Raw genomic sequence first — 25,350 nt, 5'->3', positions numbered from 1 at the left:
ATAATGTCCATCTATATTAGAAACTGAAGTATTTTCAGTTTTTAATTCTGTTGGATAAATGGTGTCAATAACATATTTCAGAATTATTTATCCTAATTGAATCATCAGTATACGAGGGCTGTTCAAAAAATCCGCGGACTGTTTGAATTGCGCGGCTCCAGTTGGTTCCAGGAGAATCCGCTTGGTGTCGCTAGGTTCGCACAGATCAGCTGTCTGGTGGCTTGACTGTTTTTGTATTGAGTAGCACGAATACAATATTTCATGCACCAGCTGCTTGAAATGTACGATGGTTGAACAGAGTAGAAGCAACTTTTGTACATATGGCTTCTGTTGCGTGCTGTTACCTTGGCACTAGGATAGCTTTGTCACTGAGCTCTGTGTTTGTAGATTCACACGTTACAAGACACCACTACTGGGGTACGACTTTCTGCAGGTATCTTTCTGAATGATCTTGTTACTCCAAGTTGATCCATATTCCTTTGTTGTTTTTTTATAATGCCGTGAAGTACAAAGAGAGTATCACCGTCTTGGAAATTCTAAATTCCCTATCTGAAAACATTTTTATAATTTCAAATCTCAGTTTATGGATATTTTGTACAGAAAGGAGCTACTATGTACATCTTTAGGAAGGATGATAACTTTTCAATGGTATCAAAACTACAAAACAGTCTCATTATCTATTTCTCATACATACCATTTCGTGTGACATTATATCAATTGCCACATTATCTGCTTATTTGAATATTCGCAATAATTTTAATATATCATAACCAGTTCTTTGAATAATGCTGAAACAAATTTTAAAATTCGATATAAGTGTACGTAGTGTGTGAAGCACAATAATATACAATAAAATAAAATCAATACATGAGTGTACACATAAAATAAATAAAAGGAGGTTAGTTTAATAGGTTACTAAACAGACAATGGAAAAAACAAATGGCAAATTCTGTATATAGACTACTTTCTACGAATGAGTGTATTTCATTATTTATAGCTGCGCTCTAAATAGTTAGCTTCCCTGACTATAAATTAATATTAAATACTAATTTTATTTCGGGTAATTTATCTAATAATCCCTGCCATCACCATTTTTAAACTTTTCTTGGTTTTGAATAATTAAATTTGAGAGCTGTGGTAAACATACATTAAACTTTTCTTTCATTTTATGTGGCGTATCAAATCACCAGTGGATTTTAAATGTTTTGTTGAAAAATATAAAACTACTAATTAGTTCAAAAAACTGATTTCACAGTTCTGGCAGTTCGAATAAATTAACGATCCGTATCTTAAACTAAAACATATTGACAGCTCACCACAGTAACACCGCAGATATTTTACTTAAATAGTAAGACTTTTGGATGAATCACTTTCGTTATAAGGTGTAATGTACAGCAGGTACTTGTTTGTTTGTTTTTTAATTTTGCGTAAAGCTACACGGGAGATACCTGCGCTAGCCGTCCCTAATTTACCAACAAATAGGTGGATTGACTGTAAATTATAACGCCCCCACAGGTGAAAGATCGGACTCTTTTGGTTAAAAGAAGGGGTCAGTCGGACTGCTGTGAATGACATAAGTTATATTAGAATATGAATTTCAACCAACAAAAATAAGAAAAATATTATTTGTCAAGGAAGCTAGAGTAATTGTTAAGCTGATTTATGTTCTTGTTGCTTTGATAATTCATAGAGGACAAAAACGTAGGCCAAGTATGTTAAGGCGTTCGAGTCGTAATCCGAGGGTCGCGGGTTCGAATCGCGGTCGCACTACACATGCTCGCCCTTTCAGCCGTGGGGGCGTTATAATGTGACGATCAATCCCACTATTCGTTGGTAAAAAAAGTAGCCCAAGAGTTGGCGGTAGGTGGTGATGACTAGCTGCCTTCCCTCTAGTCTTACACTGCTAAATTAGGGACGGCTGGCGCAGATAGCCCTCGAGTTGCTTTGCGCGAAATTCAAAACAAACAAAAACGTAAATTTATAGTGGAACACAGCAGAAAATATTTTTTATTCTTTTCGTTTTGTATCATAAAACTCCGTATTTTACATGTTAATGCAAATATATCACTCGGATAAGAGTGAAAATGGGTGATTAAAATTTTGAAAGGCTCGATGTTTCGCGGATATATTTTAGGTGTTAACATTTTAACTTGACTCCGATAACGACTCGAGAGTCCTAACCAGCAGCCATACCGAGCCTTAAACGCAATGGGCTATTTGTGTTGTGCCTACCACGAGTATCGAAACCCGGATTCAGCGCCGAGACACGTTTTTATACCATTGTTTTGTACTAAACGTTCATTTGTACATGTCTATGAAAAGAAGCCAAATGTATGTTAATATTCATGGACAGGTGTTAAAATTCAGTGTATAAAATTACAACATTAAATAGGAAACTCATGGTCAATAGACAAAAATAAATATTACATTCGAAGAGGTTAAGTCCAAAACTCAAACTGGTATAGCGTGTGTGTGTGTGTGTGTGTGTATATATATATATATATCCCATCTGATACGCTGATGTAAATTATGAGTGTTATATGATTAATTTATAGTAAACGTGGATAAATACAGAGGTTGAACCACCAAAACAAGTATAATCTGACAGAAACTGATATTTGAAACTTTATATAATTTTAGGACAAATTAGAAATATTAATATAAGATATATAAAACTATACAGCTAAAATATTTCGTGTTAAATGCTCGCGGCTCTTGACTGGTTTGATACCTCTAGTCTTACACTGCTAAATTAGGGACGGCTAGCACAGATAGCCCTCGAGTAGCTTTGTGCGAAATTCAAAATCCACTTGACTGGTTTTAAGACGACGTTTCAAGCACTTTACCAAAGACTTCATAATCATCATAACTTTCTGTAAACATTCAGGGACAATGAAAGTGGGAACATCCTTGATAACTTGCTGTCTCGTATGGAACAGTACGCCACAAACCTGGAATCACTGGTTGAGGAACGGACAGCAGACTATTTGGAAGAAAAACGGAAAGCTGAGGACCTCCTCTACCAGCTGCTTCCAAAGTATGTTTATTTGAACAATACATTGGAGATAGATTGTATTTTATTTTATTTTTAAGGGAAACGAATGCTTAGATTATTTTATATTCCATTTTCTTTACTTATGTTCATACTGTGCTAACTCTTACATACCATCTTGTTAGCTCAGCATCTGAATTATATATTTAAATCCACTGTAATTTTTTCTTCTCAATATCGCTTGTGAATAACATAAGATATTCTGTGAAGCAATAGCCCTTTTTTTAATTTAATAATCTACTAATAACAGTTATAGACTATACGTATGAGTACAGAATTCCAGAAGAGTTTACTATATATTCTTTTCTCATTCTGATACAACTTTATATCATGTAAAAATATGAAAATGCGACTTATATCATAAGATATTGCTTTTTATGTTTTGAGACCACATTTGTTTATATATTAATACATTTTTACCATTTCTAAGAATCACCATTTTCCAAGTTTACTGATTCTAGAACCGAAATACATTTTTTCATTTAAGTGAAATTAATTAATGAATATTTTCACGTGCATTACATTTTACAACCTACACCACCACGTGCTGACAAACATACTTTTTTTATTGATTCTAATTTGTTCTGATTTTAAAAGTACATTTTCGCCTTTATGTATTTAAGAATAATTAAAGAAATGTAGAGGTATATACGAAGTCCTCAGAGCTTCTATAGTTCTTAACGGTTTGTCCTTGCATTTAATGACATTTATCGACATATAAATGAATTACATTCGCTCATTGTTGTCGTGTTTTAATATCATATCAATTAAGACTCAAAAACATTGATACTTTTCCTGAAAATGTTCTTCAGAGAAGGGAAAGCTAAGTCCTATAAATTCTGCTCTTGTCTTCTTTGGAATTAATGTATACATATAATTAAATGTTTATTGTTTGGTTTGCTTTTGAAATTCGCGTAAAACTCCACGAGCGGTACCTGCTCTACCCTTCCCTAATTTAGTAATGTAAGGCAGCTAGTCATCACTACCCACCGCCAACTCTTGGGTTACTCTTTTACTAAAGAATAGTGGGATTGATCATCACATTATAACGCCCTCGCGGCTGAAAGAGCGAGTATTTTGGTGTGACGGGGATTCGAACCCGCGACCCTCAAATTATGAGTCAAGTGCCCTAACTACTTGGCCGTGTCAGGCCTTTATTGTTGGATCCAACAAGAGATTATACAAACGCTGCAAATATGTCAGTGAAATATTCAGCAAACACGAGAAACAAAACATACTGTGTTCGTTATACAATAACAAACTGTACTCAGTAAAGTATTCCAAGATTTGACAGAATTGCCACGGACTCTCTGAAATAAAACTACTGCGTCATATAAACACTTCTTCAAAAACTGAAAACCAACTCTGAGTTGCTACGATACCGAATGAGAGTTTTCGGAACTTATTCAACTGGAACTACTTCTGTAAGTTTATGCATTACTGGATGAACAAACTTGACTTCAATCCAGTTGTAAGAAGTGGACTGCATGCTCATGTAAATACATTTGTAAACATATATTAGCACTTAACTCTTCGTACTATTTTGCATATTTAAAGATCATTTGATCACAATTTGGCAGTGTCATGGAAATGCGAAAAGGATTATTAAATCAATAACAAGTAAAATTATCTCTTTCTATACGTTAGCTATTGCCTCACTTTATTAGTTAAAGTTGAACTAAACGTATTTTTCCTCAGGTCAGTAGCCAGCCAGTTGATTCGAGGAGAGGCAGTAACAGCCGAGTCTTTTAATTCTGTCACAATCTATTTCAGTGATATAGTGGGCTTTACGACTTTGTCAGCACAGAGTACTCCAATGGAGGTATTAAATATTTTTAAGATAAATAATATTTCGTTATTCTTTAAGTTAAAATATATGAGACAGTTTTTGTAAACTGACAACATTATTCAACTGATAAAACATTTTCTCGTGTCGAATTTTAAAATTATACTCGGCATTAATATTCAAACAAACTGAAATTGTTATAATCGCTAGAACAAGTAACCTTCAACTGTATTTTCGTATAATCCGTTCAATAAATTTTAGCTTATTTGTTTCTAGAAGTTAGCTATTTACCTTATGTGACTTGAGTGTTATTCATCTAATTATAAATGCCTAGTAAAAATTAAAAAAAAAATAATTATATTTTAAACACACCTACTCTTTGAAAGGTTTGAAAAATCTAATGTCTCTAGCTAATTGTAAGCATAAACCCTCAACAAAAAATGCTTCTATCTATTAGTATGGTCTTTATATCTCATAACTAAGAACATTAAGTAAAAAAAAAAATACGTATTTCAAGAGATACTTGAGTAAATTGTTCTACTATTGGTGATAAATATTTTCATATAACGATGGTAGTGGTTGTTGCAGTCATTATTTTGGAAATATTTTGATGTGGTGATTTTATTAAAACTTTTCTCTTTCTGCACTCTGGAGTCAAAGTTTTGTCCAGCTAGTGTTTGTCGAAAAGACGTAAAGGATTTTGGTTCTATTATAATATATATATATATATATAATCACCTGTTAATTGTATACTGAAACTGTTTTGTCCATTGTTTTTTCAAAAACATTCTAGTTTTATAACATCTCGAGTCTTCAAATTCGAATAAAATACACAAAAATCAAACTTAAAGTAATAAACGTAGTATATAATAAAGATTATGTAGAGATATGTAAGAATAACAGAAAGTTTACTATATTTAAAAACACAGTCCATAGAATTATAATTCTAAAATATCGTCATCTTAAGATTTCAACTTTGAACCTTTTTGTTTTCACGTATATTTCAATGTGATATTGAAAAAAACAATATTTTTTACTGTGTAACAGATAATATTTTTCCTTCAACAAATATTTATTTCGAACAATGAAGTTCTGTGTAGGGCTTCTGTGCGTCATACCACACAGCACAATCACCTGACCAATCGGATTAGTTTATTTGTAATAACTTTTGACGTCATAACAAAATTATAAGGAGTGTAGGGTGAGGTATTGTGATGTTTCAATAACTAGCCAAGTTAAATCTAACTTCGCATGTAGGGCGAAGAGAAGGTCTCTTCTGAGCGCCCTTGATTGTTTTGCATCTCTTTTTGAGATGCTAAGTGTTAAATCGGAATACCTGCCACGATTTTTAGCTTTTATTGTGACGTTATTTACACTTCTAAGTTGACGTCGTAGGAGTATACAATCACGTGACTGCTGATAATGTGATTGCAACAGTATAATTATATATTCGATATTTTAATATTTCATAAGCTAATTAGCTGTCCAGTTTTATGGTGTAAGCTTAGTTTATTAAGAATCTAGCAAAGAAAGTATGAGATGGTATAAGAAATATGCAAATTTTGTGTTTTCTTACCTAATTATCTGTTTCAAATGAAGTTTAGAACTTTTCGTTTGTTCATATGTATATATGAATATAATCTAATGTAAACGTTATTACTTAAGTTACATATTCATTCGACATGAAAATTATAATGCAAATTTCGTAATCGAAAAGGCAATTTAATTATCAAAAATTACATGAGCTGAATTAATAGTTTAGATTAGTAAATCACAAAATATACGTATGTAGTGCATACCAGGAAAGTAATTTGTAATTGTTAATTTAAATTTGTAGAAAATATGTATTTGCGATTTACATCATAATTCATTCTTTTTTGGTGATAAAATATACATAAAACATACCATATTATTAATTTCAGTTGTAAATACTAACTTATACTAGATATACATCCGCAAGGTTTTCGAAAGTGTTCTGTTTCAAAAGTAAATAATACCAAAATTAAGGGTAACAAAAATGTTTATTTCTTACTCTTGAAGTTCATATGCCATTCTGTGTTGTAGTCTGCAGAGCTATAATTCTTCTCATGATTCATAGTATGTACATATTTTACTGACGTATCGACAGTACAAATTGTATCGTTCTGTATCTCTTATGTGACAGTGGTGTATAGTGGTGCGACTGGTCAAAAGAGGTAACCTCTATGCAGCTTTTGACCTCTTTTCGGGAAAATTATATAAATGTATTTGTATACAGAATGAAACTTATAAACTTACTTAGTGAATCTCTTTCACCAGTGGAGTCTTTATCATTATAAAATGTGTGATCTATGTTTATTGTTGTTTTGCTGGCCTATAGAGCTATACTATAACACGTACATAACTGATAACTGATTCAACGCACATCAATAATTAAATTTTATCAAGATACTGTAAAACAGAACGGGTTTCTCCACATGTAATAGATACATATTCAGATACAATTCATTTCACGTAAGTGAATTAATGTTAACCATAAAGTTTGTATTAGCGCATAATTTAGTATGTCACAAGGTGTGACTGTACACTGTGACATTTAACATGTTCAAATATACTTTAGTACCCACACCCTGCCCTTGAAATTATAATCATAACACATAACGAATTCAAACTGGATGTTAGCAACGAAAATAAAAAGGTAACATATACCACTTGTACAAGCTGAATCGTAATAGCATACTGGTTATTAGAAACCTAACAATCTAATACTTAATCATACCTTAACATATAAAGTGCGTAAAAACGGGCCTGTAACAATTATGCTCATCCTTAGAAATATAACAATCAAGTATTTCATCATACATAGAGAATATACAATCTGTAAAACTAACATGTACTATATTTCTACTAAATTTGAAATTGTAATAATAAAATGAAAAGTACGAGCAGAAATTAATAAAGAATAATCTATAATGCATAGAAAATAGTCCATGTTAACCCTCAGCCATCCCTTACAATTGCACTGACTCTCCTGTTATAATAACTACGTACCTTCACAGAACAAACTAAAATATTCCATAGTTCTTAACTATCGTGTACTGTCTTTTGTGGAATAACAGTCGAGCACACTCACAGAAGTAACGGAAATATGAATCACAAACTGGCGGATACAAACATCTTGTGTGATACCCCTTATAAATCCGATAGAAATCCAGAGGTATTTAGATTTATTCGTTTCTTAGTGTCAAATGTATAACTAAAAATATTATGTGTGTACAGATTATGTGTTCACGTAAAGAGAAGTACAAAGACATGTAATGTGTCACTGCATACTAACAATTTTGTCATGTCTACTTTTGTAATTACGAAATTTTTATATTCTTCTAAAAGCACCTAGATTAGAAAATATTTTTGTTATAGGTCTGTGTTAAATATATATTTTTACATGATTAGGGCTAACTGGAATTTCTGTATTTCACAACAAATTCTAAAATATTTTACTTCTTACTATTTGGATGATTTAAGCTATGAATAAGTCAGAAATATATCTAATATTAAAACGTGTTTTCTTTAAAAGTTTATTTTGTTTATACTTCAGGTTGTGAATCTTCTCAACGATCTTTACACCTGTTTTGATTCAGTGATTGAAAACTTTGATGTGTACAAGGTGTGTTTTCGATAGTTTAAATCGCCTTTGCTGTTATCTGTTACCTTGTTTTATTCACTACAGTGTACGCACATTTATTTAACAAGTGACGAATGTGTTAAAAGAGATAAAATCTAACGGGATATTTTTTAATTAATTTAACTGAAAAAAATGTATAGTGGTTAAAACCTGTTAAATAATGTAAAATATTTACATTTATGAAAGAGCAGAATTAATTTAATTCCATTTCACAGCATTCTCTCTGCTCTTCAGCTCTTTCATTATTAACTTCTACAACAATCTTTTTACGTCAGGCCTCTCTCTTAACCTGTTAACTCCTACAACAATTTCTCTGAGTCATGTCTCTCTTTATCTGTTAATTCCTACAACAGTCTCCCTGAATTATGTCTTTCTCTTTATCTGTTAACTCCTACAACAATTTCCCTGAGTCATGTCTCTCTTTATCTGTTAACTCCAACAATTTCCCTGAGTCATGTCTCTCTATCTGTTAACTCCTACAACAATTTTCCTGAGTCATGTCTCTCTATCTGTTAACTCCTACAACAATTTCCAAGTCATGTCTCTCTCTTTATCTGTTAACTTCTACAACAATTTCCCTGAGTCATGTCTTTCTCTTTATTTCTTAACTCCTACAACAATTTCCCTAAGTCATGTCTCTCTTTAACTGTTAACTCCTACAACAATTTCCCTAAGTCATGTCTCTCTTTATCTGTTAACTCCTACAACAAGTTCCTTGAGTCATGTCTGTCTCTTTATCTGTTTACTTCTACAACAACTTCCCTGAGTCATGTCTCTCTCTTTATCTGTTAACTTCTACAACAACTTCCCTGAGTCATGTCTCTCTCTTTATTTCTTAACTCCTACAACAATTTCCCTAAGTCATGTCTCTCTTTATCTGTTTACTTCTACAACAATCTCCCTGAATCATGTCTTTCTCTTTATCTGTTAACTCCTACAACAATTTCCCTGAGTCATGTCTTTCTCTTTATCTGTTTACTTCTACAACAACTTCCCTGAGTCATGTCTCTCTCTTTATCTGTTTACTCCTACAACAACTTCCCTGAGTCATGTCTCTCTCTTTATCTGTTAACTTCTACAACAATCTCCCTGAGTCATGTCTCTCTCTTTATCTGTTAACTTCTACAACAATCTCCCTGAGTCATGTCTCTTTCTTTATCTGTTAACTTCTACAACAATATCCCTGAATCATGTCTCTCTCTTTATCTGTTAACTTCTATAACAATCTTTTTACATCAGGTCTCTCTCTTTATCTCTTAACTTCTACAACAATCTCCTTAAGTCAGGCCTCTTTCTTCATCTGTTAACTTCTACGACAATCTCCTCAAGTCAGGTTTCTCTCTTTATCGGTTAACTTCTTCGACAGTCTCCCTGAGTCATGTCTCTCTCTTTACCGGTTAACTTCTACAATAAATCTCTTTGAGTCAGGTCTCTCTGTTTCTCTGCTATCTTCCTACAATAGTATTTTTGACTCAGGTACTTTAATTCCATATCGCAGCATTCTCCCTGCATTCTAATTCTTTTTCTGTTAACTTCTACAGTAAATCTCTCTGAGTCAGGTCTCTCGCTCTCACTTATCTACTGTTTCTCTTTCATGTTTCTCCGCTCTCCCTGCTATCTTTAATAATTATAATCTTATTGTCTAAGTTATTCTTACGTAAATAACTCTGAATGCATGTCCTCGAAAAACAGTTTCTTCTGCCGACTAAAATCAGATGTGTCAATTGGTCTTATGCCTATGCGATGGTAAACATCAAATATCAAATATAGACATAATTTCAAATCCCAGCAGCTCTATGTTGGTTATGTCTACGCATTCATACTTTGAAATAACATATTTAACGTAATAAAACTAGCTGATAATAGTATTTTAAAGTTACTTTTTGTTATTTATTTACAAAAATCAAATAACTCCTAGTGATTCAGCAATATGCTTAAATGGTTATATCGCTAAAATTCGAGGTTCTATTCCTACATTTGGCACAATAGTGTTAGCCTATTGTACTGCTTCGTACTTAATAACAAACAAACGACACTAATCTCTATTATCAATAATAATCATAGGCAAGAAATAGTAAAGAAAAAAAGATGGTTAATTGTTTGTTTTTTAATTTCACACAAAGCTACTCGAGGGCTATCTGTGCTAGCCGTCCCTAATTTAGCAGTGTAAGACTAGAGGGAAGGCAGCTAGTCATCACCACCCATCGCCAACTCTTGGGCTACTCTTTTACCAAGCGAATAGTGGGATTGACCGTCACATTATAACGCCCCCACTGTTGAAATGGCGAGCACGTTTGGTGCGACCGGGATTCGAACCCGAGTCCCTCGGATTACGAGTCGAAAGATGGTTAATTAGCGCACCCTTTTTCCGCCATTATGAAATAGAATTTTACAAGGAAGAGTTTGTATTTATGAGTTGATATTTCACATACTAATTTTGTATGATTGTACTGAATAATTGTTTTTAAAAAAAAACCACCTGTAGAGGATAACGTAACACATTTATACATATATGTTAACTGTCGGCAAATGGCAAACGAAATGTGGCACTCAACGATGCAACTCTTTATTAGAATATTTGTATACATAGATTATGCAACATACTTGTTGCTGAAACATGTTTTGTTTTCGATTATTTTTTTTTATTTCAGGTCGAAACTATTGGCGATGCGTACATGGTTGTTTCAGGGCTTCCTGTTCGAAACGGAAATAAGCACGCACAGGAAATTGCACGGATGTCACTTGCACTTCTAAACACAGTGAAAAATTTCGAGATTCGACATAGACAGGGAGAACAACTTCTCCTACGCATTGGAATTCATACAGGTTTAGTATACGAACATTATGTTGTTATTTTTACAGCAAATACATTTATCTATATGGATTTAACATTTCAAATTATCACTAAAACCAGTTTAATATAGCAAATATATTTTAATCTACCACAATAAAAACTACAACTAAACGTAACATGATTTACACGTTTTATGTTTCAGTAGGGTTATAAGGTTTACACATCCGACTTAGTTGGTTTTTTTGCAAACAGAATAATGAAACTGCAGGTTTTTAGACGAAATGTTTAATAATAATATTCATTCCAGTATTTATCCAACACCTAAGTGCGAAGAAATGATTGGATTCTATATAAAACAATCGATAATTCTGTGATTTCTATTACTTGGCTTCAGGTCCTTGCGTTGCCGGGGTTGTAGGACTCAAGATGCCTAGATATTGTTTGTTCGGTGATACTGTCAACACCGCCTCAAGGATGGAATCCAACGGAAAACGTAAGAGTTTAGTATTCTCTTTTTACTCACTGAACAAGCTGACTTAAAACTGAAATATCCCAACATAGTAAATTTAACAGTTGAAGAAAAAACTTGTGGGTAGCAACTCGGGGATTTAATAATGAAAGGACTGGGATCAAAGAGATAGTATTCTCTTTAAAAGCAATAATCTGTTGTTCAGTTCGCAACGACTTTAGATACGTTTAATATACTTATAATTACCTTAGTCGTATTGGCTATTTGTGAACATTGTTTTGATACAAAGAAACTGGATTAATACTTCATACTTATAATTTTGGCGATCGAGAGCGAATTAAATACGAGTAATTTTAAATATTGTATATAAATTCAAGGATAACAGCAAATATTCTTTGGTAACTTTCACAGCGTTGATGATCCACATCAGCTTAACGACTAAAGAGGTCTTAGATCACTGTGGAGGATTCCAAATGAAGCTTCGAGGAGAAGTAGAAATCAAGGTAAAATGGTCATGAATGAACCTCAAGATAAATGAAGGGGTCGTGAAATACAAATATTGTATATACCTATATAAAATTTCAAGGTGACATCTTCGTCAGATATATACCTATAAGGGTCACTCGCAGCGAAATTGTAGGCAAACAAATTAAACCAAACTGTACGATTACTTTTGTTTTTGTAGTTCATATCTTACCCTTTCCAACCTTCCTTCATGTTTTCCTTACATCTTCTCTTAACTTTGTGTATTACAAAGAGATCGTTTGAGAAGCAAATGTTTGAGTCTCGAGTGCAGATGCGATAATCCTCCTTACATTACTAATTGTCTTCTCACTCGATACGGTTCCAAACAGTTGAGTTTATTTCATCTACCTATATAATGTTTCAGTATTCCATAGTTTTATCTTCCCGTACAATGTTTAATACTCGCTAGTTTCATCTTCTTGTACAATGTTTAATAATTGTTACGTACCAAAACGTTTCATTAAACTAATCAGTTATTTCCTCCTCTCTCTTTTATATGGTCCTCCGCTGGTACAACGGTATGCCTATGATTTACAACGCTAAAATCAGAGGTTTGATTGCCTTCGGTGGACTCAACAGATAGCCCGATGTAGCTTTGCTATAAGAGAAACACCCACATCAACTGTTTTATATGCTTAAAAGTTTTCAGATTTCTGTTTACTGTTAGATCACTTATGCCAAAATTCATTTAACGCTTTTTCTTTTTGTCAATTACTTTTTCAGCTATGGAGGCGTTATAATGTAACGGTTAATCCCACTTTTTGTTGGTAAAAGAGTAGCCCAGGAGTTGACGGTGGGTAGTGATGACTAGCTGCCTTCCCTCTAGTCTTACACTGCTAAATTAGGGACGGCTAGCGCAGATAGTCCTCGTGTAGCTTTGCGCGAAATTCAAAACAAACCAAATCAATCATTGCTAAATTAGGTACGGCTAGCATAGATTGCACTCGCGTAAATTTGCGCAAAATTCAAACTAAGCCTTTTTTTTCAAACTGTTCAGTCACTCTTTCTTTCTAAACTCCTTTATATAGTAGTAGTTATATAGTAGTCTAGTGACTCTTTAGTTCGTCTTACCAGTTTTATAAGCTGTAATTCACTCTTCACTTCCTGTCTAAATTTTTAAAGCAAATGTACTTTATTAATTTCTAATTTTGCCTCAACTTGTTCCACACTATTCAGTTATTTTTTAGTTCTAATTCAAAGCGTTTCATCAGACCTTCATGTCTTTCGCCTTCCTGTTACATTTTTGTCCGTACTGTGATATATTACCATACGTACTTAGTAAAGAACTTGAAAATGTCAAGAATTAACTAGAAGATTGTACGTATGATTGTTCTTTGTATATTATTTTAATTATATGAAAGGTTAAGGCCATACGCTCGTTTTTAACAAATTATATTAAATCATTTTAATGATAACGTTTGATGTTTCTTTTGGTTTTTAACGTAGGGAAAAGGTAAAATGACAACTTACTGGTTACTTGGTGAAGATTTACCTTCAAACCCGAGTGACTGAGGATATGAGATTATTCAGAAATGTCAATTTTCCTACTTAATAAAATCATCAGAAGTATTGGCGTTTCCGTCCAACGGCACAGATAAAGATGGCTTATGACTCGACCAGATACGTTTTGAAGAATATGATCTCACAACTTCTAGTCTGTTGTTTATTCACAAATAATAGTTTTGTATGTCACAGTATAATATTAGAACGTTTGTTTTAAATGTATCATGTAATGAATGTTAACATAAGATCTCTTAAGGTGTTCCTTTCCAAATAATTCAGAACATACTTATTGAACGTTGTGGGTGTGGTGTCAGTTAAAGACAGCTTTCCTTCTAGTAGTCTGTTAAGGACGTATATTTGACCTAGAAAACGAATGATAGAATAAATCAAAGGTAAGGTAAAATAAATACCGTTTGTGAGTTGAGTGCATCAACTAGGTTTTACTTTCAAGTCCGCAGCTGGTCTAGTATTAATTAATCTTCATGTGTGTTATGTATTATTATATGCTATATATGCTTTATGCTGACGTGATATGTAAACCTTGACCATGTGTTCCATCTCAAGAATATTTTTCGTGTGCTACAACGTAAATTAACTGGACACATGACGAAGTTCCAATTAATATTTTTTTTTCGTGTGTACCATTATTGTTAAGATATAACACTGGCATAGTTGTACAATAAGAAAATCAATATCGCTCGACACAGTTCCTTTTATGATATCATAAAGATAATCACAATGACTTTATGGGATCTCAGTTTCCATGGAAACTATACCCTTATTCGAACATCACTAAATGGAGCTTTATGTAAGTAAATGGGAAAACTTATTCATTTAAATTTCGATTTGTAAAAAGTGCTTAAAGTTTGATGACGTAAAATGAGTCTAGTATGATTCATAGATTCATATTAACTGTGTATAAAAGTTAACATATCTTCGTTCTTGAGTTAGTCGAAAAGCTGGACAGCTTCAAAAATTCCAAAGATTTACGTGGAGCTATAAAAACCACAAAGTAAAATAAGTAACCAATTCTGTTTCCAGTCATCTTGTGATGTCGATCTGACGAGGATACCAAGTTTGAATTAATGGTGTCATAAATGTAGTTCAACAGAAAGTAAATTAGGTAAGACCGTTTGTTTTATAACAAAAAATTCAGAAACATGACATGGTAAAGGAATTGTCATCAACATCTACAAATATATGGTAACGAATGTGATGTCAGTAAGTAAGTAAGGGAGGTATTGAGTCTTAATATGTTAAGTATATTAATGTTATGGATAATCGTTATTATTATAGAACACTTTAATTTAAGGTACATACTATTGCTATTATACGAGTGTCAATCACAATGTTGATCTGAACTTTGCGCTAATGTTCCCTTATATAATTTTAGCAAAAAATATTCCTAATTATGTCTTGATTTTACGTAAATAGCACTTAAATTATCCTTTTTTTTGCGTCTGAAAGATGTGTTTATTATTAGACTGAAAGAAAATATAGATAGGTGCACAATGGTTTCTCAAAATGTTATGTGTGTTTCTTATAGCAAAGCCTTATCGGAGGCTATCTGCTGTCCACTGAGAGGAATCGAATCCCTGATATACCGTTGTAAATCCAGAGACTTACCATTGTCCAAGGGGGAGATATGTTTCTTAAAGACTTCTTAACCTTTGGAGCAAGCCCGGCATGGTCAGGTGGCTAAGGCACTCGACTCGTAATCAGACGGTTGCGGGTTCGAATCCCCGTTACACCAAACATGCTCGCTCTTTCAGCCGTGGGGGCGTTATATAGTGACGATCAATCCCACTATTCGTTGGTAAAAGAGTAGCCCAAGAGTTAGCAGTGGATGGTGATGACTAGCTGCCTTCCCTCTAGACTTACACTGCTAAATTACGGACGGCTAGCTCAGATAGCTCTCGAATAGCTTTGCGCGAAATTCAAACAAAAAAAAACCAAACCTTTGGAGCAAATATGCCATGTTTCTGATGGGGGAGAAAATGGCAATTATCTATTTTGATATTACAATATATTTATATAACAAAACATATATTATCAACAATAGAAAGATGTGCTCAATACTCCTTTAAACTTTTAACAGATTTTTATAATTAATAGTTATATAAAACGTGAAATAAAGTGTATTAGCGAATTATATAAGAATATAGTAATGAAAAATAGGGAAAGGAATAATAATCAGTGATGTCGAGAAAACCCACTTGTAGAGAAATATATATGTAAAAACGGCTCGTTTGGGTTGAGAAAATATTTTACGTAGAGGAGCGAACAACGTTTCGACCTTCATCGGTCATCGTCAGATTAAAGGAAGTCAGTACTTGTAACATTTGTGGAATCAACATGTTTGGAAAATTTAATCATTTCAGACTTGAGAGCTCAATTATAATTATTAAATGCTTTGAAACTCTTCGCAAACGTTTAAAAGTATGATGTACATAAAGAAACCTGCACTAGATTATGATTGGATTACGAATTTTTCCTATTCGAAAATGAAGAATGAAAATTCTTTTTTACTTTTGGACTTCACACAAAATTTTGATACGTTAATTATTGAAATTACTTAGGAATTCTTGTGCTTTCAACTTAATTCTGTTTTTCATCTTCAATATTTAGGAGATTAAAAACGCTTGACTGCCGATCAAAATTCTGGAATTTGGTCGTTAAATACTGATGTTTCGAATACACTCATGAAAGGAAAGTGTCCCAGCTATTGGGCTACTCCTATCAACGAATAGTGAGACTGACCGTCACATTATAACGTCTTCATGACTAAAAGGGCGAGTATGTATGGTGTGATGGGGATATGAGCCCGCGACTCCCAGAGTACGAGTTGAGCATCCTAATCACCTGGCCATGCCGGGTCGTAAATACAAAATATTTAAATAATACAAGAAGTAAAAAGAAAAAGAAGTAGCGTATTTGGAATACACGGAATTATTGTGCAGGTGATTTAAAACACTGCGTTAAGACATATCAGGCCAGATATAATTATTTAATGACTATTTAAAAGTAGTAAAGGGAATGTGTGTGTGTGTTTTTTCTTATAGCAAAGCCACATCGGGCTATCTGCTGAGCCCACCTAAGGGAATCGAACCTGTAGTAAAAGGAACAAAAATTTGCTGCACAACCTTGCTAGGATAAGTGTGTTTGAATAAAAATGTGAAGATATTAATATACAGGAAATGATATTCATATAGTGTTGAAGTACCGTTTAAAACTGAAAAGTAACTTGTAATCTATTTTTAAAATAACACAATGACGGTGATAACTATAATACACCTGATACATCGTAACGTTTACAACAGGATACAGAAAGATACATGAATTATTATATGCATGCTATGATTTTGATATATTCAAAATTGTAATAGGGTTAGTATGTGGCTATTTTCATGAAGCTGAGAAAGGTTAGCAGATGACTGTATTCACGAAGGTTAAAAAGATTAGTAAACAGCTATACTGAAGAAGCAAGAGAAGGTTAGTAGGTAGCTATATTCATAAAGTCGAAAAGGTTTAGCAGATGGTCGACAGTCTAAAACAGTATTACTTTGATCTCACTCAATTGCGAGTTTATTCATTCATTGGCCGAAATTTTCAGTAAATAAGTACAGCCTGTATTTTTGTGGTGAAACACTAACGACTGGAGAAAATATAACTTGTTGCTCATATTGACAGAATAAATTATTTGTAGTTGTCATAATTGAATTTATTGCGCCCAATGTATTTAAGCTTTGAAATAAATGTATTTTTTCTCTTTAAGCCAATGACTTAGAGATTCAAAACACGAGGTTCAAAGTCACTGCACACTTGTTCACAGAAATGCTATTGTAAATTGAGTGTGTAAAAGCTCTTCTGTGTTTATAATAGATAAGACTAATACAATCAACCAGAAAATACTTTTTATAGGGTAAAATCCTAGAAGGTAAATTCATCATTCATCTCACTCAATCATTCTATTAGCAAATACAGGAAAGACAGATGCTTTATGTATTTTTAATTTACAAACAGGTACAACCCCTAAGTAATTCTCCAACACCTTCCACGGGAAAGTCTAAAAATGGTAAAAGAGTAATGAATTTGACAATATCTAACTAATAGAAAAAGAATCACTGCATTCCAAACTAGGTAATCTACAGATTATGCGTTCAACAAGTGCACCAAAATTTTGTTGAAAACGAAATTTTCAGCCTTCTAGACCAAAAGAAAAATAAACATCTGGTATAAGTTGCGTATCAGATTTTATTAATGTATGAAGTAATTTTTCCTTGTTACTATAGTATCGACAATGATGCAAATGGATGTTTGCCATACATAGGCAACTATATAGTTAAAAGTAAATACATAGTCTGCCATTTAACCTTATACTTCTGCCATATTAAATAGATATATTAAATAAGTTACAGTTTTTGAAGTCAAACTATGAGTAGAATAAAGTAGCAGTTTCTCATTGATGACCCAATCATGTATTTATTACTCTTCCTGTTGATTGTTTTTCTGAAGTTATTGTTATTCAAAGTATGAATGTTATTAAAGTATAACCTGTGAAAGTGTGACTTACAGAAGTACTTACAACCGTACAATAAATTGATGGACTTCACTTGTATTAAATAAAAGAAAACAAATAGGTAATTTTGAAAGTTAAACTACATTGAATCGCCATTTGGGTATTCTGGCTATTATTAATATTTTCTACCATAATTTTAATAATACTACATATGGTTCGATTAGTTTAGAACCATATACATCACAGTCCAGGAAAAAAATGTTAATAATAATAATCCTATTCCATACACTACTCCCATTATTTTATTGGGTGACCTTTTGAAAACAAACAAATTTCTTCTTGTAAGCAAATAACTGTATACGTAATTCTAAAACTATGATACAACTTATGGATACACCCATGTTAAAAATCATAAGTTCGATAATAACCGTCAATGTCATGAAAAGACACGAAATTTTAAGAATAGCCACTTATAATTAGACCAAATCGTTTTAGACCAGTCCTGGTGAAACTGGACAAAATCGATTTCAAACAGGTGTGACAGTAACTAGCTAATCATGAAAGTTTGTCTTTTCATGACATATACAATTATTATCAAGTTCATGATTTATAACGTGGGTGTATGCATCAATTGTATCCTATTATTAGGATTACATGTATAGTTATTAGTTTGAATAAAGGAGTTTATTTGTTTCAGAGAAGTCGTTGAATTTTGTGTCTTTTAATGACTTAGATGGATTTTATCGAGTTCAGGAATTCCAACGTTAATGAAATACCAACTTTGAGGGTGAGGATGACATTCTAGCTTTCCGCTGTCAATAAATGTCTCTCAGATATTTGTGTAAGTTCCGAATTGCAATTTTCCTAATACATATGGAAGATGACTAAGTACTGTTCAGTACAAATTCACTTATAGAATAGGATTAATAGTAACAAACTATTATTTTAATACTGGGTCTGAAGCGCTCTAAACTATCAAATGACTAAATATATTGAGTAAAAGTTTAGTTATAAGTTAGGACTGATTACTGCTTATAGGCTTAGATACACACTGTCATCTGAGAGTTGTACATAAAAACATTCTTCACTGGACAGTGATGTAGAAATATGATACGAGGAATAACAGTTTGCTGTGTTCTACTATCATCGATTGTGATTTCAAAAACAAATGATAGTCGAAAAGAAGAATAAATAAGTGAATTACAACTTAGTTTTTCGCTAAGTTTCTTTTTATTTCATAGAGAAGAGCATTCACTCAAATTCACGTTTGGAAATATAAGAATATAAAAAGCAAAATTGTTGTGTAAGAAAAAGACACATTTTTCATGTTTTGGTGTTTCAGGGCTTGTCCAACAATTTGTCCATTCCTGCTTTGTTTATTTTTTCTATGCTCTACCCGAAAACGGCTCTATGCAGGTATTTACCCAATTATGCACCTGCCCACGCATGTACCTACGAACAAACTTGCGCACATATATACCAATATATGCACCTGCTCAAACATGTACTCAAATATGCACTTTCATTCACATGTACCAATACACAAACCTTTGTGCTCGTGTACCCAAAGAGAACTGATTTCGGGCAGATCAAGCCACTTTCGAGTGAAACGAACCAGGTCCAACTGGAGCAAATCAGTTTTAGCCAGTTCCAACCAATATGTTTCAGCTTAACCTACTAACGTCGTGACAACAAGAGCGTGGAATAATATGACATAAACGTAAACATTATCACCACAACTAGAGGTTTGAGCTCATAATGTCAATCTTACAATTAATTCTCTAGACAAGTAAATGATGAGTAAAGTATCAAGAAAAATAACCCTCCGGCTTAAACTGAATCTCTTTGAGTAATTTCTTTCCTCAAAACTATACTCAAACTCTATCTGGATATTTTTAAGTTAGTTTTGCCTGAAAACTTTGACGCACTTGTAAGGTACCTGCTTCAAGACTGAATTAAATATTTATAAGTGCTACCAGATACAGCGTTACCTTACAAGAATAGATACAAGCCTGTAGTATGATTCATACTATAAAGTATGACTTTATATATGACAAATTTTAGCGGACAAGAATCGATACAAGCTCCTCAAAGCTTTTCTGCATATCAGACACTGACTAAAGTGACTTATGTTCCTACTCAACTACAAGGCACACAACTGCTCGATTCATTTCAAAAAGTGCAAAGAACATGCCCAGTAGACTAACAACAGTTGGAACATTTCACTTTTAGCTAGATAATAGCCAGAGATAATCTGAAAGAAACTCAATCATGTTTTCACAAATTATAGCATTATACATAAGACAGTAGTATAGGTAAAAATGCTGCAGAGTGTATTATTTTTATGTTGTAAATAGCATACAGTGATCGTATCCTCTGATGCGCTGTATGCTGATAAAGTTCATCCTAGCTTGTCACCACTGTCTTATGTCAGTCGACATGTTCCTTCTTTCCAATCGAATATACATAAGATGCTCTTTGGAAAGACATCATATTCAGTCAAATGAATCATTGCATACGTGCTCTGAAAATTTGTTTGATTTGAATTTCATGCAAACTTACACGAGGGCTATCTGAGCTAGCCGTCTCTAATTTAGCAGTGTAAGACTAGAGGGAAGGTAGATAGTCATCACCGCCAACTCTTAGGCTTCTCTTTTACCAACGAATAGTTGGATTGACCATCACATTGTAATGCCTCCATGGCTGAAATGGCGAGCATGTTTGATGTGATGGGACCTTACTTGAAGACTATACTATCCAAACTACGTAAATAATAAATATATATACTGTGTATATATATCTATATCTAAACACACAGTATATAAACAAGTACATTAGACGCACAGCACTGATACATACGTTTAACAAAAATCACGGTACTAACACTTCCATGGACACAAAAAACATGATCGATCACTTGTCCACTGATACATTCAGAACTTATTTTTTAACATTATACATACCTTTAGCATATCATGTACAACATTAAAAAAAAGTTGATCAACTTATCTGGAATTTGTTTTCATAAATATTATACAAAATAAGGAGATGTCCTTTCAGTTACAGTTAAAGTTAACATGATCGTTGTATTAGAAATACAGGCAGACTATTACAAGCACTTAACTGTTAAAATGGAAAAAAAAAAGTTTTGATTTTTGTCAAATCACAGTAATTGATACAACATCGTTAACCGTCTTTGTTCTTTAAGAAGGAATTAAAGTTTCATGATTTTGCCAATGGTCAACGGATTATTCTCTGGAAAGCCAGAGATAAACTACATGCTCAGTACAATGTTGTGGAATTTAACCATTCTGGTAACGCTACAGTTAATGTGTGAAGAGACAACACTACGAATAGACCCACACGTTTTACATTATACTTCCTACGTTGGATTTTCTTTTTGAGAATAAGTTGATATAATATTGAGCTTATTTATACCACAAAGTCTCGTGAATCGGACAAGAATGTCATATCCTACAACTTGTACTTAATCGTTGATTTCTGATTTTCTTGTTCATCAACATTTCTTCAAATATCACACGTCTACAAAACATACTTAATAGGTTTATGGTATTATATGTCATTTATACATTTAACTACAATTTATAGAAAATAATATATAAATGGTAAACTACATTATCATAATTAGGTAAAAATTAACTTTTATATAAAGTAATTAGATTGCAACTGAGAGAAAAACGTGTTTTTTTTCTTTTTGTCCTTTGACATAGATATTTTGCATCATTAAAGAACTAAGTAGATATATTTCATATTTCTTCCTACACACTGTGTTAGAAGAAGTATTTCAGAATAACAACTACAAATACATTCGACTGTAATACTACAAATCTAGATCACAGAAACTAACGTTTCGCATTTTGTACATCTTATGTTCCGATATAAATTGTTTGTATACTCTTCATTCTCATAGGATGATTTTATTCAAATTAAAAAAAATAAACAAATTAGTTGCCTACAAATCTTTAAAACTTTAACATACTTATTTTTTATTAGACCTATTTATCACTTTGTGTGTCAGTCACTTTATTCTGTATGGTAGATTATGACTTTATGAATTTTGTTCCTGGATAGTTTGTGTTATTTCTTAATTGCTTATGTTGTAAAAGTACAGAAAATGGCCATTATTTCCTTCAAACTTTGCTTTTGTGACCTGGATAATGAACTTTATAAATTAACCTATTTTGTAAAAAGGGCAAATTTGTACATTTTCATTTACATCATGTCTGAATAAAACAACACATGAATCAATATTTACATTATTTGTGCTAAAGTTATACAAAAATGTTTAGAAGTGAGTAGTTTTTCAAGATTTCCGACTGTAATGTAAATCATTTTCACGTATCAACCCCCAAATAAAGTCTTCCATCATGTTTTCGTTACACGCTCCTTGGAAGCAGCGTTTAAAGTCCAGTATATCTTGATGGAAGCGCTCACCTTGCTCCTCTGAGTATGCTCCCACGTTTTCCTTGAACTTATCAAGATGAGCGTCAAGGATATGAACTTTCAGAGACATTGTGCAAGCCATTTTGCCATAGTTCTACGCCAAAGCCTCAACCAGTTCCACATAATTTTCGGCTTTATGATTGCTCAAGAAGCCCTGAACTACAGCGACAAAGCTGCTGCAAGCTTTTTTTTCCTCCCCACTGAGTTTCTTGGGGAATTCTGCGCACTCCAGGATCTTCCTTATTTGTGGTCCAACGAAGACACCAGCTTTGACCTTTGCCTCAGACAGCTTAAGGAAGAAATCTCGAAAGTAATTAAAGGTTGCACACTCCTTATCAAGAGCTGTGACAAAGTGTTTCATAAGACCCAATTTTATGTACAATAGTGGAATCAACACCTTCTGGAGGTTCACTAGTGGCTCACACTTGACATTGTGCCTCCCCACAGAGAACTTGGTCCGTTGTGGCCAGTGCTTCCTGTTGTAGTGCGCTGCGGTGTCCCTGCTGTCCCAAAAGCAAAGATAACAGGGAAACTTGGTGAAGTCTCCTTGGAGACCCATCAGGAATGTCACCATTTTGATGTCTCCGATAACCTTCCAGCCATACTCATCATACTTCAAGGCTTCTAGCAAGGTCTTGATGCTGTTGTATTTCTCTTTGAGGTGCACCAGACTAGCCAGGAGAAGAGACGGACACTTAATCCCTTATGGAGCAGTACAGCTTTGAGGCTTCTGGATGAGCTATCAATGAAGAGGCGCCACTCGTTCGGGTTACAGGCAATTTCAATTGCCTTGCACAGACCGGATACATTGTAGCTGAAGCAGAGCCCATCATCACGAGTGAAGAAGCTTGAAAAATATCGGTCACGCTTCCTCTGACTTGCGACTTGCACTCTTTCATCTAACAAATCTCACTCCTTGAACCAAGATGTCAAAAGCTCGGCAATCGACTTTGTTAGACCAAGATCTCTGATCAAATTATTAAGATCCCTTTGGTTGGGGTAGTATGGGTTTCTCTCACCAGCTGCACCTCTGAAATTGTAACCTGGATCATCAACGTCTAACTCCTCTTCTGATTTGCTGCCCTCTCCTGAGGTTGGCTGCTTTCTCTCTGGCGGAGTGGGTACAGGGAGTTCAGGGCAGTGTGGCACTAGGGCGATAGATGATGGAATCTCCGGGTACATGATAGCAGATGCATTTTTGCCAGCCTGACGTTTGGAAGGGTCCACCATGCACGAGTAGCAATTGCTTGAGTAGTTAGTGAGTTCACGCCAAATTCTTGGAATAACGAAGTTCATGGCTCTCTTTTCCTTTCTGTACCATCCTGCAAAAGAGCAAAATAAAATTGTTATTATGAAGAATAACTTTATTTCATCCACAATTATTGTGTAAAAGGTTCATGCAAAATATTTTATATGCGATACTTTTGTCTATGCTATTGGAAATTTAAAACAAAATTAAAAGATGTTTAAATTTTAAAAGGTCTAAAAGTTGTATAATATAAAATATTATTCAAGCAAGCAAAAATTATCCGTCTTACCTTCTAGAGTGTTTTGCGGTGCTCGCAGGTAAAATGAGGTGGCCAAGGTTTGTCTTGATCCCCGACAGGCATGCTGAAATATGCATTGTAGGCTTCACACATTTTAGCAGATGTTGTCACAGATGACTTTGTGTGTCAGTCACTTTGTTCTATTTAGTAGATTATGACTTTGTGTGTCAGTCACTTTTTCTGTTTCGTAGATTATGACTGTGTGTTAGTCACTTTGTTCTAGTTGGCAGATTATGACTGTGTGTTAGTCACTTTGTTCTAGTTGGCAGATTATGACTGTGTGTTAGTCACTTTGTTCTGTTTGTGTCGTCTTTCAATTTTGTTTTCTTTCGAGGTAAAAATCTACTCTTATATAATAATACACTTCAGCTATAATAAAACAAAACTCACTGTTATATATACTGATGCACTGTAGTTATCATAATGCTACTCTTATGAAATAATATCACTGACCTTTTTTAATTTGCGTTTAGCAAATCAGTTGTCTGATAATCCGTTATGTAAACTGGAATGCAAATGATTGAACATTGAACTTACGCTGTTAACTTAAAATTTATTAGAAGTAGATTGTAACTTTAAACATTCATTTCATGAAATTTATCTACAATATGAAGCGTGGCTACCACAAACACCAAAAAGAGCTGGTAGTGATGTTGCACATTTATAATTAGAATGTTGACAAGATACTGAAGAATCCCCCTCTGTTTCTTTGAAAGAGCTATTTCCAGATGGTTAAGGCACTCAACTCGTAACCTGAGGGTCGAGGGTTCGAATCCCCGTCATATGATGACTTTGTACATAGTGGTGGTGATGACTAGTTGCCTTCCTTCTAGTCTTACACTGCTAAATTAGGGACTGCTACCGCAGATAGCTCTCGTGTAGCTTTGCACGAAGTTAATAATACAAACAAACAATTAAGTATGGTAATGACTAGCGAAGATGGCCTTAATACTAAACTAGGTATAACAAAGTGAGTTTTTTCATTGCTATTATCGAAGTCATATACAAAAATAGCAGTAAAACATAA

General features: G+C 33.5%; 1 protein-coding gene across 3 annotated transcripts in view; it reads left to right on the top strand.

Annotated features, from left to right (window-relative positions):
• The window catches only part of LOC143239129 (atrial natriuretic peptide receptor 1-like), a 117,021-nt gene extending 99,454 nt beyond the window's left edge, over positions 1–17,567 (top strand). For all 3 annotated transcript variants that reach the window (XM_076479969.1, XM_076479970.1, XM_076479971.1), the window contains 7 exons: positions 2,888–3,037; positions 4,751–4,874; positions 8,416–8,484; positions 11,154–11,328; positions 11,691–11,789; positions 12,177–12,268; positions 13,737–17,567. In XM_076479969.1, the coding sequence (XP_076336084.1) occupies positions 2,888–3,037; positions 4,751–4,874; positions 8,416–8,484; positions 11,154–11,328; positions 11,691–11,789; positions 12,177–12,268; positions 13,737–13,802 (775 nt within the window). In that variant the 3' untranslated portion in view covers positions 13,803–17,567. The remainder of the gene's footprint in view (positions 1–2,887; positions 3,038–4,750; positions 4,875–8,415; positions 8,485–11,153; positions 11,329–11,690; positions 11,790–12,176; positions 12,269–13,736) is intronic.
• Positions 17,568–25,350: the final 7,783 nt, after the last annotated feature.

This window comes from Tachypleus tridentatus, chromosome 13 (assembly GCF_004210375.1).
Source record: "Tachypleus tridentatus isolate NWPU-2018 chromosome 13, ASM421037v1, whole genome shotgun sequence".
NCBI lineage: Eukaryota > Metazoa > Arthropoda > Merostomata > Xiphosura > Limulidae > Tachypleus > Tachypleus tridentatus.
Note: the sequence above shows the minus strand (reverse complement) of the source record. Positions and strands in the feature narration are given on the sequence as shown.